This window comes from Microplitis demolitor, chromosome 4 (genome assembly GCF_026212275.2).
Source record: "Microplitis demolitor isolate Queensland-Clemson2020A chromosome 4, iyMicDemo2.1a, whole genome shotgun sequence".
In the NCBI taxonomy this organism is placed as follows: Eukaryota; Metazoa; Arthropoda; class Insecta; order Hymenoptera; family Braconidae; genus Microplitis; species Microplitis demolitor.
In genome coordinates, this window is record NC_068548.1 from 23,038,164 (window position 1) to 23,057,972 (window position 19,809).

The 19,809-nt window shown below is 35.5% G+C and overlaps 1 protein-coding gene across 1 annotated transcript in view; it reads right to left on the reverse strand.

Moving 5' to 3' along the window:
- LOC103576345 (bromodomain-containing protein DDB_G0270170) overlaps positions 1 to 17,762 on the reverse strand; it is a 37,993-nt gene extending 20,231 nt beyond the window's left edge. Inside the window, exon 1 of the mRNA XM_008556513.2 lies at positions 15,758 to 17,762. Coding sequence (XP_008554735.2) covers positions 15,758 to 17,312 — 1,555 coding nt within the window. The 5' untranslated portion in view covers positions 17,313 to 17,762. The remainder of the gene's footprint in view (positions 1 to 15,757) is intronic.
- Between the last annotated feature and the right edge of the window lie 2,047 nt (positions 17,763 to 19,809).

Genomic DNA, 19,809 nt, shown 5'->3' on the forward strand with positions numbered 1-19,809 from the left:
CTTCCGGAGTCCAAGGAACTGGTGCGTTGCCCTTGACGTTGCCTTGGAGTAAATTGTTCAGTGGTGCTTGGACTGCGGCTGCTTTAGGTATAAACCTGCGGTAAAAATTTATCATACCTAGGAATCCTCGGAGCTTCTTCACGGTATCTGGCAGCTTGAAGGACCTTATTGCCTCCACCTTCTCCGGGAGCGGCTGCGTACCTGCGCCGGATACTAAATATCCGAGAAATTCTATCTGCGGCTGTCCAAAAACGCACTTACTTGGATTTATTACCAGTCCATATTGTTTCAGTCGCTCGCACACTACTCGTAGATGTCCCATGTGCTCATCGAGTGATGCTGAAGCTATCAAGATGTCGTCGATATACGCATACACAAAGTCCAGACCCTGCAGTACCTCGTCTATGAAGCGCTGGAAGGTCTGTGCTGCGTTTCGGAGTCCGAAGGTCATGAACGGGAACTCAAAGAGTCCAAACGGCGTGATGATGGCCGTTTTCGGGATGTCTTCCTCCGCCACTGGTATCTGCGTGTAGGCCCTGGTGCAGTCGATCTTTGAAAAGATACTCTTTCCGTCTAGATGTTGGGCGAAATCCTGGATGTGGCGTACCCCATACTTGTCTGGGTACGTACGGACATTCAATCCTCGATAATCGCCACATGCTCGCCACTCGTCGTCGCCTTTCTTGGGCACCATGTGCAGTGGTGAAGCCCACGATCCTTTGCCGGGACGTGCAAGACCTAGACGCAGCATCGCGTTGAACTCCCTCTTGGCCGCTCTGAGCCTGTCTGGAGCGAGTCGCCGTGGCTTCTGAGCGACTGGTGGACCTGGTGAAGTGATGATGTAATGTTTTGTATTATGTTTTACCTGCTGGGGGGCGCCTTCAGGGCGCGTAATCTCCGGGAACTCTCGCAGCAGCTCGTGAAAGGGTGATGAACCGCTGATCGTCTTGATGCTCGGGTCGCCGCACTCTGTTATCTTCCCCTTGAAGGTAAGCAGGGTGGTTGAATCAATCAGCTGACCTTTCTGCAGGTCTGGCAAGAGTCCGTAGTGAGCCAGGAAATCAGCGCCGAGGATGGGCTTGGAGACGTCGGCGATGACGAACCTCCAAGTAAATTCGCGTCTTAGTCCGAGATTAAGTGAAAGTGTCGCAAATCCATACGTTGCGATCGGCGTGCCGTTAGCTGCAGAAAGCTCGTAACTGGACTTTACGTGCGGGCCACGGAGACGCTGTCGCGGGAACACACAGAGATCTGCTCCCGTGTCCACCAGAAACTGCACTTTCGATGTTCGATCCCAGACAAATAGACGGCGTGATTTCATAGGGCAATGGTCGTCTGCCGTCATTAACGACCTCCCATCAGGTTTCCCGGCGACATGCTACACGGCAGCGTACACTTGGTGGCCTTGCTTTGGAACCTCCAGTGATACCAGCATACTCCTTCTGGACGTGGACCTTGCGATCTCGAGCGAGACCTGGATCTCGAGTGATTCCGGCGCTGCTGCTGTCCTGGCGGCTGCTGACGCTCCTGCGAACGCGACAACCTGACTGACGCAACCTCTTGGCGCAGCATCGAGACCTCCTGCTGGAAAGATATGCATAACTTCTTTACCTCCTCCGCTAACGAGTTGTCTGGGCTCGCTGCCGCTCCACGTGCTGCCTCTGCGATAGTAGGTCGAATCGGCAAATACTCAATCGCTGCATCGGCTACCTCGGCCGCTTTCTCCAGTGACTGGTCCTTAACGGTTACGAGGATTGGCTGCAGAGCTCTGGGAAGTCGCCCTTGCCATAACGTGCGCACTGTCGACTCCGACATGTTTTTACCTGCAAGATGCTGGAGCCGGCGGAGAAACTGCGACGGTTTCTGATCACCCATTTCCTCGCTTTCTAGCAGCCGGCGCGTCCTTTGGTCCTCCGTCGCTCCCATTCGCTTCAGGATCTCAGTTTTAAATGTTGTGTATGGAGTGTCCCCAGGCTCCGCAACGATCAAATCACGCGCTTCTGCTACGACGTCTGCGGGTAACTTGGGTAACATCATCGAGTACTTGGTCTTTTCCGCGGTTATCCGTGACATTGCGAACACCGCCTCTGCCATCGCGAACCATACCTCGAGGTCTTTCGTCCTACACTCTGGCAACTGCGGTGAAAAAGTTGCTACTTCTGGGGTTTTCTCGGCGTCTGGCGTTGGACACATTTTGACGAATAATATGCACGGAAAGAAAAAAAAACAAAAAAAAACCCAACGGAAAATGAAATCACTCAAAAATAAAATACATAAATATTGTCGCTCGCGCGCTCTCACTCGATATTACCCGCACACCACGTCACTGCTTGCCCGTCGATGGCTAACTACCCGATAATAATTAAAAAAAAAAAAAACGAAAAACACTCAATGACGTTAGAAAAACAAAAAAAGAAAATATACCGCACTCTGATCACTGTTTGTCTTCACGGGGTCACCACTTTAGTGAGGAAGGGAGCAGTATATTGGTTCCTTTTAAATAAAACGATTTGAAATACACTTAACAATTTTATTCGACGATAGTCACCCGGAGTGTGATGCTCAAGACGGGGAGTTAGGTCGAAGTGTCTGATGGAGAAAAGACCCTTCGGTATCAGGGCTCTGATATTCGTAGGAGTACCGAAGGGTAGTAGTGGGAGCAAAAACAAACCCCGAAGATTTGCGGAAGTTGTCGAAAGAACGTCTTCGGAAAAAAGAAAATATATCGATAGAGGTAGAGCGCGGCAACAACGCAAACGATGACGTCAGTGGGCCCCGCAGTCGCTGGCCGGGCGACCGTGGGTCCCTAATCCGTTTGGGTTTATTGCTCGACAGCATCAAGAAGTCGTAAAAATTAGGAAAACGTAAAAAAAAGAAGGGTAGAACAGCTGCTAGGAAAAACCCATGGGTTCGGGAAAACCCATGGGTCGGAGGGAAAAAACACTCCGGGTTACAATATTTACAAATGTTTACTACTTAATCCTACTTGACTAAATTTCTTAACAAACTTAAAAGTACTTTACAACAATGGTTCCTAAGTCTACTGTGAAATAAATGCTAAAAAATATTACTCGTACTTTAACGCTAGACTATTTTTAATACTTTAAAATATAAATAAATTTAAATATAAAATAATGAGAAAAAAACTGCAATTAATAATTATTAACTTAACTAATTATTTCGTGACCGCCACATATGTATATATATATATATATATATATGTTTTGCGTGTACTTGCCATGTCCATAGCAACCAGACAATAATCTACAACGTACTGACTATAATATCACGATATAATATATATAAATATATGTATATGTAATAGTGCGTAGGAGTAGATTTGATATTTATATATATATATATATATATATATATATATATATGTAAGTAACATTAGTAAAGAGTATTGTACAGTTGACGACACTGCGTGGGCGAGCACACTTCTTCGACATTATGACTTCATTCGCGATGTCATTCAACGAATTACTGATATGTATATGTATGTATATATATATATATATAAATATATATGTATGTGTGGGTGAAAACGCGTGATGTGAGAATGTGTGTTTATGGACGAGAATGGGTGTGTGGAGTAATAAAGTATACACGCACAATTACGCGATTCATTAGCTTCTAAGAATCCGTAAGACATCAAAATGATATGGGTTATTTCCGTCGAGTAAATTGTCCATTTAATTAATCGAGTCGTTGAGTACAAATTGCATACGCTTATAAATTGAAAATTTACGCAATTATATTATTACCAGACGTCTATATGGTTATTTTATTGGAGATAAATTACCGAGCAGATTTACTTTTTTTTTATGGCCCGGGGAAGATGGGTCGGGTATTATTCAGTCATAATACAATTTTTTGGCTTTTACAACCCAACAATTTTTTATTGACATAAAAATTAAATTTTTTTATTTTTAAGGAAAAAAAAATAATTTTTCAAACAAATTTACAAATTTTCTGCTGATGACTCAATTTGATTAAATATTATTCACAAGTAAGTATAAAAATAATTAGTGCATTAATAATTATGCTCAAAATAACTTTTTCATTGAAATTTAAAAATTTTTTAAATCCGAATTTTATTTTAAAATTTTTTACATAAAAATCGATTTTGAAAAAATAAAATTTTGACATGACCATTTTCCCCCTTTTTCTCAACCACTCAAAAGGTGACTATAACCCAATTAAAAAAAGTTCCAAGTAAATTTACTTAATGGTTCACTCAGAAAATCAAATCCGTACTTCCGTACGTTAAAAATTCCGAATGTACGGAAACGCGATATCTCCAGAAGTATCCGATGAATTAGAAACTTTTTTTTTCTATTTTTTTCCTACTACTTTTCTACGAAGACATACTAAAAATGGTAATTAAAATCCAGCTAATTACAAAAAAAAAAAAAAAAAAAAAAAAAAACGTGTGAAAAAAATTCTCAAGCACTCGAAAATATTTAGTTGTGTTTGTTAATATTTATATTTATTATGAAGGGATCAGAATAATGAAATTGATTGTAATAAATGAAGACTATAAATAAAAAAGTATATGAGACGGAATAACAACAAAAGGCGAGGTATTTATATATATATTTAAAAGTACATTTGTGTATACATGATACACAATGATGATGAGCGATACAGAATAGAGGGAATGAAAGCGGGAATGAGTGTTGTATAGCATTATCTTGCGTGTATGGGATGATGAGAATGTGAAGTAAAGAGTATGAGTCTTAACAGGTGTCGGGGGACTTTACAACGCCCGCGTGCTCCTCGAGAACAGAAGGCAGTAATGCCTTGAGTTTACACCTTCGACCTACGATCTCTACTCAATAGAAATAAATTTATTATATTTTTACTCATATTCATAACACCATTTATTTTACTTTTTTATTATTTTAATTTATTTTTTTATCAAGCGTGATATTTAAATCATTTTGTCACCAATTATTGGCTTATTATCCCACAGCTGTGCAAATACTTTTGATTAATTTATAGATTCGTTAATAATTCAATAAGTTTTATTGCCTCAAAAATTTTAACATTTTAAATTAAATCATTTTTATTCGATTGCTTTCTTAAATATACAGACAATCATTTATTGAAGCCAAAAAAATATTATTCTTGTTTTATTTATAATTTTATTGAATTTTAAATCGGAAATTTGGAAATCAAAATCATTTTTTATTCATATCTTAGAAATTATTGCATAAAAATTTACGTCTAGGCAGGTCTCTGGAAAGGAAATTTGATTTCCTACAATTTAGGTCCTTGTAAAAAATATCTTAAGATCAATATTTTAGAAGTTATGGCCATTTTATGTCTTAGAAAAAAATTTGAAATTTTCCAAAAGTTTCAAAATCTTTTAAAATGGCTATATCTCGAAAAATATTGACTCTAGAATATTTTTTATAAGGACCAAAATTGTAGGAAATCAAATTTCCTATAACTTTGGTCCTTATAAAAAATATCCTAGAACCCATATTTTCCGAGATATCTCAATTTATATTTCTATATATAATTATACTTTTCCAAAAATTCCCAAACTCTTTAAAGCCCTCTATCTCCCAAACAATCGATCTCACACGAATTTCCACCGATTAAAAAATTGTCAGAAACCAAATTTCCTATCCCTAGAGCACCTCAAACGTCAACTTTCCCCAGTATCATGTCCCAAAATCCATAAAATTCCTTTCCCAAATTTCTGTCCCGTCAAAAAAATGAATCCCACAACAAAATGTCAATAAAAAAACCACAAAAATACAAACTAGCCATCCTAAATAAAACAAATAACAATAAAAGTCACCGATTATTTATACCCCAAATTAAAAACTCCCATATTAAGCATTTAAGTATTTTTCTTGTCCACATGAGGTCTGGGTTACATATAATAGTAATAGCCGGCTAAAAATAGTTATTATTTGTACATATGTATAGACTAATAGTAAAGGTAAACGTGTAGTACTGCACAGGTGCGTAGGTGTATTCAATATATACATATATATATCTATATCTATATCTAAAAGCTAAACTACAGATATATCTATACTACTCATAAGTGGTTACTCTTAGAGTAAGAGTATAAAGAGTAGAGTACAAGAGTGTCTGAGTATTTTGATTTCAGGGTGCACATAGGACATGTAGAAAGACACACTCAACATAACACAGAGTAAAGAGTAAGAGTGTACAGTGTACAGAGTGGTTGAGTAGAGACATAGCTCGCGTAAGCCGGCCAACTTGGGTGGTCCGTCAAAGAAGGGACCGCACGCGGAGTTCAAACCCCCACCATAAAAAGTTACCGGTGTGTTGTCTCCCCACTAGTTTGCCACGCGGGATACACATACCAACAACACACTCGTGTTCGTATTAACTATCTATCTCTCCCTTTCTTCTTCTCATTCTTATTATACTCCTTTATACGTACTTGGACTGGTTACAACGACAAATGTATGGATTTATGTACATATATGTAATTCATGCTCATGTGTGAGTATGTGCATGTGTGGAAGAGCGTAACGCTTGCCGGCATGGCACGGTCTTCGAAATATCTCTCAATTTACTCGAGTGAATTCCGAGCGCGGTGGTTCGAGACTAGTGTCAGTCAGTCAATGTGCCGAGAGAGAGAGAAGAGTTGAGAGAGGATGGAAATAAATGTGGAAGACAATTAGGGATAAAAAAAAAGATATCTTTTTTTTTTGGGTTTTGTTTTTGCAGGTGGAGTCGCATTGCGCCGAAAATCGCAATCGCCAGTTTATGAAATGATCAAGGATCTGGATGATGGGAATGGTGGAAATTTAAAGTTGATAATTATTTCGTACTATCTCGAGAAATGCGTGTGTGTATTTTGAGAATTTAAGCGGGAATGCTAATTATTGGGATCACGAAGCCGAGGATGAAGCTTTTTAGGATGGCGATGAGTCGGAGTAATTGTTAATTGCTGGTAATTTTAAGATAAATTGTCAAATTTATGGGACAAATATTTTTAAGACCAAGTTTACTTAGAATTTTTTTTTTTATTTACAGTTGGAATTTTTTTTAAGAATTTAATATTTCGGGAATTGATATTTTATTTTTTAAATATTTTTGAATTACATGGGGTGAAGTAGGTCACCTAGCAGTAGTTTGATGCGATTTTTTAAATTTTACTATGCATTTTTTTCAAATTTTAAAATGGGGTAAAATGAACAGATTTTAATTTTTAAAATTTCCCGCCATTGTTAATTAAAAAATTTAAAATTTAAAATAAAGAAATAAATCAAAATTTCGAAAAAAAAATAATTTAAAATTCAAATTATAAAAAACCTGACACCGAGAAATGACTTTTTCCATTTTCGAAAAAAATAACCATATATAATTTCCCAACATTGTTTTCCAACAATAAAAATTAGCATAACACTGTCCCTAAAATTAGTCAGTATAAATTAAACAAAAGTATTTAAAGCCCGCGTACGGCGACCTGGATCGAGGGCTAGAGCATCTAGTGGCTGTCAATTGAGAGGCACGCGGAACGGCGTTCCACAAAACACAATAAAGAGCATAATGTAATACCCGATAGACTGTAGTGGTTCATGCCAAAGAAGAAGAGAGAAGACTGAAGACAGAAGACAGGAGACAGGACACAGGCGAGGGCAAGGGCAGAAATAAATAAAGAATCCGTATCGGATGAACAGTAGGCAGGGAATTGCATCAACTAAACGCTCGGGAGCCCAACATATATATAAATATATATATATATCTCCATCAATAGCCGCCCCATCATCTCCTGAATAATTTTCTCACTGGTTATTTAATTCATTACTCGCTAAACTGCTAATGTAATGACACCACCAGCAACAAAACTTTTAATTCCATCGAATTGGTTACAGGACTTTTGAATAAGTAATTACCCGGGCGATTGAACCGCGCATTTAATTTAAAAATATAAATAAAGAATTGTCGGGTGTTAAAAGTGTAAGTAAGAGTATACAATATATGTGAGATGAGATGAAAGTATTGAGAGGAATGACGAGGGTGATTTGTTACGGACATTTGTCACGTGAGCTACTCTGGATTGCATCGAGTCGAAAATAATAATAAGAGTCGATGGGTATGGGTATGGGTGGGTACATAAAGTAGTTGATGTTTAAAAATAAATTTAATGGGAGAGATTGCTGCCGTTAAACAGATCAAGCTCAAAGGCCATATCTCCCGGCGGAGGACGCGTTGCTGAGGATGCACGAGGACGTAAGAGACCGAGCAGGGAGTTGAGAGCTAATCGGCGGCCGCGTGGCTCTCCGTTACCGCAACGGTTACTTTCGTTAAGTGCCGGGGTCATTGAGAAAATTGTGGGTCTGTTTGCGCACTGTCAGCCACGACTCAAGACTCTGATCTCGGGACTGCTTTCATTCAGGTTAACTCAAGAGACAGGCCTATACTTGTAGGGGGCCATGTTTACTGATAAATCGCTCTATCAGCTCCGTTTTATTTGATAAAAAAAAAAAAAAGTGCCGAGAGCGGGATTCGAACCGTCGACTTTTGAATTGGAGAATAAAAATTTTATCATTTTTTAAATTAATATGATGAAATTTTTTTTTTTTACTGGGAGCGGGATTCGAACCCTTGACCTTAAGATTAAAATTGGAGCAATTTTTCCTAGTCGGCCTTAGAATTAAATTTGAATTATAAAAATAAGTAGATTGTGATAGTAATTAACGATCGTAATGATAAAAAAAAATGAAGTGGTTTAGTAAAAAAAAAAAAAAAAAAACTAACTGTAGGCATTGGAGCCGATATTTAAAAATATGAGTAAAAAAAGTGATTGTTAACTACTTAAGTTTCCGGTTAGCTGTATCCATCTGTCCATAAGTAGTTTTCGAAATAAATCTTTTTCCGTGCTCCGTGACGATCAGAATGCGACAGGTTGGCGAAGCAAGTTCAAGTCCCAAGTCGCGGGCACACAACTAAACCGACTCGTAGTAACACGAACATAGTATACGCACACCAACACAAGTTTATCAGCGAGTGTGCTGGCTCTCAATGTGGTGGATAAGTTAAAAGTCCGCGGTCAGATGGTGTAGAAGCATCAGAAGATGGTTGGGATTTTTTGTCATGCCCAAGATGCGCTCGGTTGCCTGCGGGCTCTTCTCTAAAGAGAAGAGTCCACGTCGACGTCCACATCCACATCCAGCAGTCAGCAGACCCGTACTCCAAAGCGTAGTAGCTTACATTACATTAGTACTTAAACTTGGAGCGCAGCTCCTTAGCTCGGGTATGCCCAGCAGAAGCCTGGTTCGCGGTTATAGGTGTAGATGTTGCTGCAGATATATAAATATAGATATAGATATAGGTCTGGATGTTAATTCTTCATTCGCCATTCTTGATTCGCGACTCTCCATTCCTCCATTCCCGTTCCCGTCGACCGACATCAGAGCCCTCCAGCTTCACCTTAAACTTTTCAGTCCCGATGCGTACAAGTCGAGTCGTCAGACGCTCGTCCATCCTTTACTCAGGATTATGTCTTCCGCGAACAATAAACCTTGTAAAAGTTAACTCTGAGGTCGTTGAATCCTCCTTACACCGAATTCATCCGCCAATACACATCACTTATTATTACTTTTTATTGTTATTGTCCATTGACAATAGACTCTTGATTTAACTGGCCAACAAAATAATTCAACGGGATTTAAACTGCACTTTATTACATCCAGATGATGAATAATTCAAGTTATGACGTTTATTTATACCCCGATCCATTCTAGACGTTTATTATAATTATTACCCAATTAATCACGCTCCCGCTCGACATTTTCTGTTCTATCGAGTAATTAAATTTCTTCTTTTTTTTTTTCTTCTGCGGAAAATGAAAACTTTTATCAACAAAAGCAAATTCATTTCTTCATCACAATTTGGACACTTCAATTCAAGTTATTTCAAAATTTCAAAGCATTCTGAAATTTTCTCGAGCGTTTTCGGAGGCGTCAAAGTCGCGACTTGCGGATGTACGGATGTACGGACTCTCCATAACTCGGAAACTAATCAACCGATTTTGATCAACTTTTCACTTATTTCAAGAGTTGACTATTCTATATAACCCATGAAATTTTGGTATCCATCGGACAAGCAGTTTTCGAGCTATCCAAAGAAAAAGATGGCAAGAAATTTCCAAAGTGGTTTCAACTTTTTGCTCATAACTCGATGACCAGTGGCCAGATTGTTTTGAAAATTAAATCTCATGTATACTTCGATTATTTCTCTCCATTGCCGCAAAGACAATTAAAATCGACCGATTTTTAAAAAAAACTTTTTTTTTTTTTCACAAACTTTAAATGAATCACGAGCAAAATTTAAATTATATCACACTATCGTGTGATTAATTACTCAAAATTTTTTATGTTCGTGTTGAACATGACAATGAATTAATAATCCAGAGAACAAATGATTAAAAATATAATTTATATAATTCACGTGGAAAATAGATGGCATATATAAATATGTAGATATATATATATATATATATTAAACAGTTATAATAAAATGAGCAATAAAAATTAGTGGTTAAACACGATGGTAAAAAAGTTGAGCCGATGTAAATGTCATATATAAGATCGGGAATAATTAGCGGCGCCGAGAGACAGGTGAAGAATAGCGTCACGCCTCTTTGCTGTAGATGCACTACACGCGAACCTCGCATATTGTAACCTCTCGGTTTCGTATTATTATTTCTTCCTTTTCTACTTCAATTTTTTTACTTCTTCCCTTTTCCTTACTACAATTATTATTATTATTGTTATTATTTTTAATCCTCTTCTGTAGCAACTACAATGTATGCCCGTATCTTTTATTACAATCAATAAGTACATACGCGTTTATGTGTAAGCTGCCATTACCATTACCCACTCAATGTTTCAATTAATTTATGAATAAATATTAAATTCAATTACTGATGATGACTAGGCCATCGGATTCTTAAGAGGGAATGGAAACAAAACTAGGCCTTAGTAGTGTCCTCGAAACTCTGTTGTACCAAAGGCTATTGCATTTTTTTTGCATAACTGATGTATTGTCTATTTCAAATTATGCTATACATGAAGTTATGAACTATGTCATTGAATCGGAATTTTTAAATTTGCCAGCTCAATGGAACATGTTTTTGCAAAATGAAAATGGAATTTTTGAAGTTAGTATAAATTTCATTTTAATTTTTTGAAATATTTATGAGGTAAAATAAATTCTGGAAAAATTTTGGAAAAAATAATTCAGATTTTAGAATGGAAATGCATTACATTTTTTTTGGAAAAATTTTTGGAGTTAAAATGCAGGATTTTTTTATTTCAATTTTTGGGGTCTGGTTTACCAAATTTTGTATAGCTATCAAATTAGATCTAGATCTAAAAGCAAAATTTGGATTTTTGTAGATCTACATTTTTTTTCAAAATAGGGTCGAAAAATAAAAATTTGATATAAAAAAAAAAAACTTTTTATGTAAGATCTATAATCTAAATTTGAATTTTTGTGAAAGAGAAAAAAATTTTTTTTTTCTCAAATTGTCATTAAAAAAATTGAAAATTAATAAAATGTTATCCTGGAAAATTTTTATTACAAGAACGTCAAAACTAATTAACAATAAATTTGAATAAATAGTCTGGTGAAATTAAATTTATAAATAATTCCATCCATATTTAAACATTAAAGTGGTCTTAACACAAATAAGAGTTTAGTTTTTAACTGAAAAACAAGTTAACGAGGTGATTTAAGTTTGTAATAGTGTGTAAGCTAAATAAAAGCCATCTCTAGTATCCAGTCTCTAGTCAATAGTCGTTGCAATTTCATCGTTCAGTGCAATCACGATGAATTCACCACAGACAGGTCGTCTCTAGTCCGTTTACGGTCCATGTGCAGAGTCCTCAATCCGAACCTCATATATACATATATTGATTTTGCGTAATAAAACCAAGAAAAATTAAAAAAATAAAAATCTCAAGTATTTTATACATATATATTTATATATAGTTTTTATCGAATGCAATTGCATAATCGGTTATAACAATTTACGTTTAAGATCAAGTGGATAGCTGGTATTAAATTATGGTCATTCAATTAACTATTTATATGTTTAGATACATTGTTATTCAATTATATTTGATTAAATATTTTTAAAACTTTATTATTTGTAATTTATATTCTTTATTGCTCATAAAATATATTACTCATTCTAATTAATAATTTTCTGTTAGCTGTTCTATTAATAGTAAAAGCATTTTGTCAAGTATACATTTAATTGACATGCGAATAAAATTATATTAAAGGTAAATAATTTATTTGCAAAACTCATGGGCATGAAAAAAATTAATTGCAATTTTTTTTACACATGAAAAATAAAATTTTGGGTCAAAAATTAAAAATAAAAGAAAATTACGTAATTTTGTTGTCTGGGAAAATTTTAAAGTTAAAAAAATATGTAAAGAATTTTCAGTTGAATAAAAAAATTTTTAAATTCAAATACAAAAATAAAATTTAATTGCTTAATGACAACATGTAAAGTAAACAAAAATATTTAATCGATAATAATTTAACCTTATATATTTTGAATACATTATCAATATCATTATATATTTATTGATCAAATAGATTATTTTCCCATAAAATAAATTAACCCATATATAAATATATACATATATACCAATAGACGTAAACCTAATTAAATAAAGGATATTGACATAGAAATAACAATAAACAGAAATAAATATATGTTGCGTTATATATATATTTAATATTAAATAGGCTGTCAAATGAATATTTTTAACGACTGTACTGAATTTCATAACGTCAGTTAATAATATATATAACAGAGCACTATATATATACATACATATATATATATATATATATATATATATATATATATATATATATAAGAATCATGAACTCATGACGATAATCATTAATCACACAAAATGAATAATTCCATTTGCGTTTTATTTTATAAATATATATATATACATATATATATATATATACGTATATATTTTTTCTCTGATCTTATTACGCATTGACGTGTACAATCAAATTGATTTAGTGTGTACCTACACATTGGGAAACAAATGTAATATAGCCATATATAATCACATATATACATATATATGCATGTTGACATATATGAGTAGTGCGTGACGCATTTAACCGAGTGTGTTTTCTCTATAACCACGTGTGCTTTAAATATTAAAAGCTCTACTAAAATTCAAAACGCACTAATTTTACTCTCTTGTCGAACGCATCGGAATATTACGGCAACGGAAGCCAATTCGTAGATAAATAATAATAAAAGTGATTTAAGGTTTTAATCTCCGAAGGAATATATGTATATATATGTATGTATGATTGCCACCCACTTTGTGTGGTAATTTTAAATCCTGTCATTTACCTCCACGGATTTGCTGCTCGTAAACTAAATACACTTTAGCACAAGTAGTTTTAAAAAAAAAACAAAAACGTAAATATATAAGAAGTTAGGGAGTGAAGAGCAAAGAAAAAAGAGAATGAATGCTAAAGCTAAAGCAACATTAAGAGTTTTGTTGTTTTGTCGCGTCACGACCCGACGACAGGTTCACTTTTCTGTCCGGTCTTTCGTTTCTCGTTTATTCTCACTTGATATTTTGTTACAACCCGCAAATGTATTAAACTTTACTGCTGTACTTATTCGCTATGTTGTGTTGTAGAACTTTTATTTATGTTTGTTTTACTGTTTACATATCAGCGGAACATAATCGCGATTAACACTTCGACAAACGAGGGATGAATACGCCGTAGATAAAATAAAATTTATTTTAGCTCAACTTTCCCAAGTCGAAAAATAATTACGGATTTTGGCCTCAGCAGTGGATTTTGGGTCTCATTCGCAAGTTTTTGGTGGATAAGTCTCAATTAAGCCTCAACAGCTTAACTAATTATTTAAGTCTCATTTAGCCCTCAATATAATTATCATTATATGAGGCCAAAATCCGTTCAAAATTGGGAGTTAGAAAAAATATCTTAGTTTCATTTATTATTGAGAACAAAATCTGTTCAAAATTAGGACTTAGAAAACATAAAGTTCCATTTTTTTAGTAAAAATAGAGTTAATCAAAATTTGCAACACAATTCTAAGGTGGTTTTTGAGGGAAATCTTTATGAGTTATGAGAATTTTAGTTTGTTTAATTTATTAACTTTTGTTAATTAGTTGTTTGTTTTTCTTTTAATTGATAGGCGGTTTGTTTGTAGAAAATATAATTAAGACGCTGGTCGAGAAATGTGGAGCATTTTATCTCGCTTGCATCAAATACTAATTACTCAAGAGAAATAGATTTTACTGGAAAATTTATATGTATTTGTGATAGATACGTTAGAAAGGATTTCACTGACCGTAGAATTTTTTTTTATTGAGTTAAACGAATCAAAATATCGAAGTCGTAATTTTGATAAATTTAAAAAAATGAAATTTTCAAATTTTTAATTTGATTTCATATTTTTTTTTTTGATTAAAAATTTTATTTTTTAATCAGAGTCTTTGGTTCTCAAAAAAATTTTTTTAAAAATTAATTAAAGAAAAAAAATTAAAATTTCTAAAAAAAATTTTGAAATTTCGGTTAATTATTCGCAAAATTAATTAATTTATTTTTTCCATTGGTAATTGCATATATATGTTAATTGCTTCTGATAATTAGTGCCTAGAAAATCTAATAGATTTAAATGACTTTTTTTTTTAATAATTGACCGCCATTAATTATTTTAAATATTTAAAACAACCGCGAGTTTTTGCGATAAATTTTTCTCACCTATTGCAAAAAATTGCGAGTTTTAAAAATCGGATAAAATATATGAATCACTAATATATTTTAGATGAACGTAACCGCGTTTTTTACTATCGAGCAATTGAAATTCCCATGGAATAATATTTGTACACTTAAGAATTTTAAGAATTTAAATTCAAAGTTTCTAAAAAATAATGAACGCAAATCATGTACATTTTTTTTTTTTTTTTTTTTTTTTTTTTTTTTTTTTTATATTATTATTATTAAGTCTCAGCTATTTAAAGCATATGCAAATATATACAACGAGTTTGTTATCATATATGATAATGAGCACGTTTACTCTTGGATCGGCTTTAACAAGATCAATAGATCTTACCACACATACACACATACATTACCCGAATAACTAATACATATATGTGTATAAATATATATTTATACATTTGCAAAATCATTTCAAATTCATAGTAAATCAATCACTACCAATAATACGTCTGCTCAATTTAGAAACAGTAACTGAAAATAAAATTTTTGAAATATGTACAGCTGCCCAATTTCAGAACACAGTATAAATCAAATTTTTCAAAATCGACTTTTTAGTATTTTCAGTTCCAAAAGAGTCTTGTGAACATGATCGTAATCAATTCGTATTTCAAAAATTTTATTTGTCAAATGTTTTGAAATTGGGCAGCAAAACTCCACTGGAACCAAAAATTCTAAAATATCGTTTTGGAAAATTTTGTGTTTTACTGTGTTTTGGAATTGGGCAGCCGAATATCTCGAATATTCTACTTTCTAAAGTCGAATTATTGAAAATATCGCTTTTTACTTTTAGAGAACATATATATTAAACTGAAAAATTTGAACGGTCGGTTGGTTGGTAGATTCGAAAAACGATTCAAGTTTGGTAAAATTAATATCAATTAGAGGATCAACCTCAAAGAGGTAATAATTAAGTTAATAAAAAGTGATAAAAACTCACCAGAAGAAGGTCTGTCGGAATATCTGGTGCAGTAAACCCAAGCTGGCCAGAGCATCTGTTTCGAAGAATCCCCGGTCGCAGGTGTACTCGTTAAACTACTGGCATTTGTTGTTGATGCATTACTTAATTGCGTATTACCCGATGCCGAATTATTGCTCGAAGCATTATTGTTTCCGTTATTATTGTTATTACTACTATTACTATTGATATTACTGCTAATGTTACTACTAGAACCGTTAGTTCCCAAATCGGAGGTGAGCACTTTGTCCGAGGAGCTTTCGGTGCCCGATTCCAAAAAGTCTTTGGTGAGATCAATGGGCTTTTGAGCAATTTTCTTCGGCCGAGATTTCTTTAGCGATATCGGGTCCGTTATCCGCCTGCCGAAGTCGGCTTTCAGAATGTTGTCTATGCTGAACTTGAGGTTACCCTGGATGTCATTGTTGTTGCCGTTGTTTCGGTTATTCCGATGGTGGTGGTGGTGACTGTTGCTATTGCTGTTGCTGGTGCTATTATTACTATTGGTACTGTGGTTACTGTGGTTGCTGTTGTTCGTCCCATTGAGACTGTTCCCAGCGGGAATGTTGGGCTCCTCGTCACTGGGAGAGTTCGGACTCTTTGAATCCCTGGCACTGCTTATCAGTTTGCTGATAGACAACCTGTGTTCCTGCTCCTTGTGCTGGTGGTGCTGGTGAAGCATGGAGGCCGTCGCGTGGTGCTGAAGTAGGTTCCCGTGGAGTGGAACTGGGTGTAGCAGCAGAGAAGTTTCCCTCAAATCTCGGCAAGCTGGTCGGAAAACCGAATTGGTGAGTCCTGGAACCGCGGCTGTTGGTGGAGACAGAGACAGCCTCGTCACCATGGGAACGCTGCCTATTCGATGATGAAGTCGGCTCTCAATCGCAGAAAACGCGGTTTCGTGGCCACCCAATGCAGCGACACGATTAGAGAAATCAGCGAGGTCAGCTTCCCGGTTGGCATATCGGTTCAGCAAATGCTGCTGGTTCATCGTTGTCATTTGATAACGAGAGACGATTGCCTCGTGAATACTGTCTGCCTGAATTGGAGATGATGCCTGCGTAGCATGTGAGGATGCTGGTGATCGTATTGAAGGAGTCGGCGAAGACGCTCGTTGCAAGCTGCAGGAACTATGAGGACTTGGAGGCTGGTTGCTGGCAGACCCACTCGATGGCGACGGCGACGGCGTTCGTGATGAAGTCGTCGTAAAACTCACGGCTGAATTGGTTATCGCTTCAGTCTGGTAATCCAACCGGGAAGACGTATTTGGCATTGAATCAACGCTCATCATGCTACTCTGATTATTGATATTGTTATTGTTATTGTTACTATTACTACTGATGTGAGGGATTGAATTAGTTTCACAGTCTTTAATCATATCAAGATTGTCCGTCGCGGGAGTGGGTTCACTGCCGACGCTCAATACTTCACTGGTTTCACTTGCGCAATCCGACAACTCTTGGTCCTTATCATGGGGATCCATTTGCCGTGGATCATCATCCAGGTGCCCCGGTGTCACGCGATAGTGTTCCACGATTTCCATTCTCACCAGATTGTTTCTTTTAAAACCCGTGTTCACTTTTGAAAACAATACGTCTTTTTAGTCATGTCCATTTCCCGATTGGTTTCACACCCAGCAGGTATCAAGTAACCTTCCAAGACTTACATAGTGTAAAGTAAAGTAACAACTCAACACTACACTGACCAGAATCAATGTTCCGGTAAACAAGATTGCATTTTTAGTTTGTTTAGTAATCAGACTACAGCACCGTGGCAGCTTTTAATCAACACTTCACAGTCTTGACAAACTCCATCACACTTTCCGCAGGTTTTAGGCTGCAATTATAAGCCAGCGGGCTAATCAATGATTGCACTTATTATACGGGTCCGGAAAACGCTTTTCAGATTTTGTTCTACCGGATTTAGGTAATGAACGTTAACGCGACACGTTGATACGGAGCGTGGTACGACGGTCGCTGGTTATCCACTTGGTTGTCGCGGTACGTCTGCTGGTGAGAGACGTTGGAGGGCCGGCGAGGGGCGTTTCGGGGAGGCGACAACCAGGGAACACCCGTAATTTCGAGGCCGAGCCCACTGGCACCTCTGAAGGCACGACATCTGCTGGTTTTTGAGCCCATTGATCGGGCGCCGCCCACGGGATATTCGATCTCCGTCTCACCATCTACGTGGATGTATTCCGTGCTCTGTTGAGAAGCCCGGTTCGCTCGACTGAATCTGCCAGGAAGGGGGATACCTCATCGAGGATTGAGTGGGAAAAAGTAACCTGAGTTGATGTGCGAGTCGGTTGGTGGTGGAGGCCCCTTGCTCGTGCCTTTTTTGTTACGATTATTCTCGGCTTCTGGATCCTGGTTATCATGCCCAGGTGACTACTCCCCTTACATGTAATTGTTCAGGTTTTCTACCTTGTTTATTTTTTTTTTGATTTTTTGTTTTTGATGATACTCTGTTGACTGTTTTATATCCTAATCAATTTTGATATTTTTATTTTACGCATGTTTAAAATTTATGATTGTTTTTTTTTTTGGTACAAGCTAACAATTCTTGATCGTTGATTTTATCGTTACATTAGTATTGAATTCAGCTAATTGTTTTTTTGAATAGCGGTTAGATATTTTTGAACTTGAATGATAATAAAATATTAATTTTCAAATATTGTCAAAAATTTCGATAAATTACGAGGTAAAATTGAAATCTACGTTAATGTCAATTGTGGTAATGGATTGTTGAAATCTAAACTATCAATAACAATAATAAAAAATTACTACTAGACTGTCATTTGGTACTGCAGAATTGTTGGACACACAATCCAGAAATTCCTATTTTATCAAGAATGGACTAAAAAGACATCTATTCTACCGAGAGGTCTATGGATAGTCAGAAAAAAGTTCTTACCATCAGTTGTGCGAGATATGAACTTGTACATCAATCCCCATAGGTGGCACTTTCGGCAAAAAGAAAAGCCAGCAATATTGACACCCATTCTATTTCTCATACCCAGAGAAGTGAATGAAACTATTATCTTTGCACTCGTAAAGTAGATAAGAACTTTAAAATTATTATTTTTTGAAAAAATAAGAGTAATCTCAAATGAACGAATTTTCAAAAAATAAAGTTGCATTAGATCTATTTAGATTTTTTTTGCTCTTGTTCATCAATATGTTTTGCAATTCTAACACTAAAGTACAAATTTTTACTTACAACTTTTCTGCGGTGAATCGGTAATAAAAACGAGAACACCATGGAATAAAATCACTGAAGGTTTTCAGTGTAAGCTATTAGTCAAGCGTCATTGTTGCTGTTACTTTAATCATTTTTTACACCAAATAATTTTCTAAGTTCTGATCTTTAAGTTATTGAAGAATTCAAACTTCAGAAACGCATAGAAAAAATATCATCGATAATTTTATAGAAATATTTTACGTACTAAGGTCATTTATTGAACAGAAGATATTGTCATTAGACAGTAACACCAAAGGCTCGAAAGTTTTAAACTCGAGAAATCTAAAATCCTACATAAATTAACATGGAGCTAGTGATGATCAGAATAGATCTAGTATTATAAGCGATAGACTAAAAAAAAAATTAATGAAAGATTGGAAAATATTATTCATATATCTAAATACAGAAGTCATACCAAATGAACATACATTAAAAACCACCGTTGACAACAGAAAGTGTCGTAGACAGTCAAAATTAATAAAAAATGTTTTTCCGTAGAAAAGTCTAGTGACCCAAACTTTGATTTTTGCAAGAATCTCGTTGAAAATAATATCTATACATTGCTTAGAACAGATAATGAATGAGAATATTTAAGAAAATTTGCCGTTGCAACGTGACACAAAATTGCTTATAAAAACTCTATTTCATTTTCTATCCACGAACAAACTTTATCGCCGCTGACACCTAGCGGTGACTCTTGAACTACAGCCCACTGGTTATAACCTTACGACGTCGCAAATGAAGAGTTGAAATTCAAATTTATTAATTACTATCAAGTATTAATTAACTTTCCAATGTTT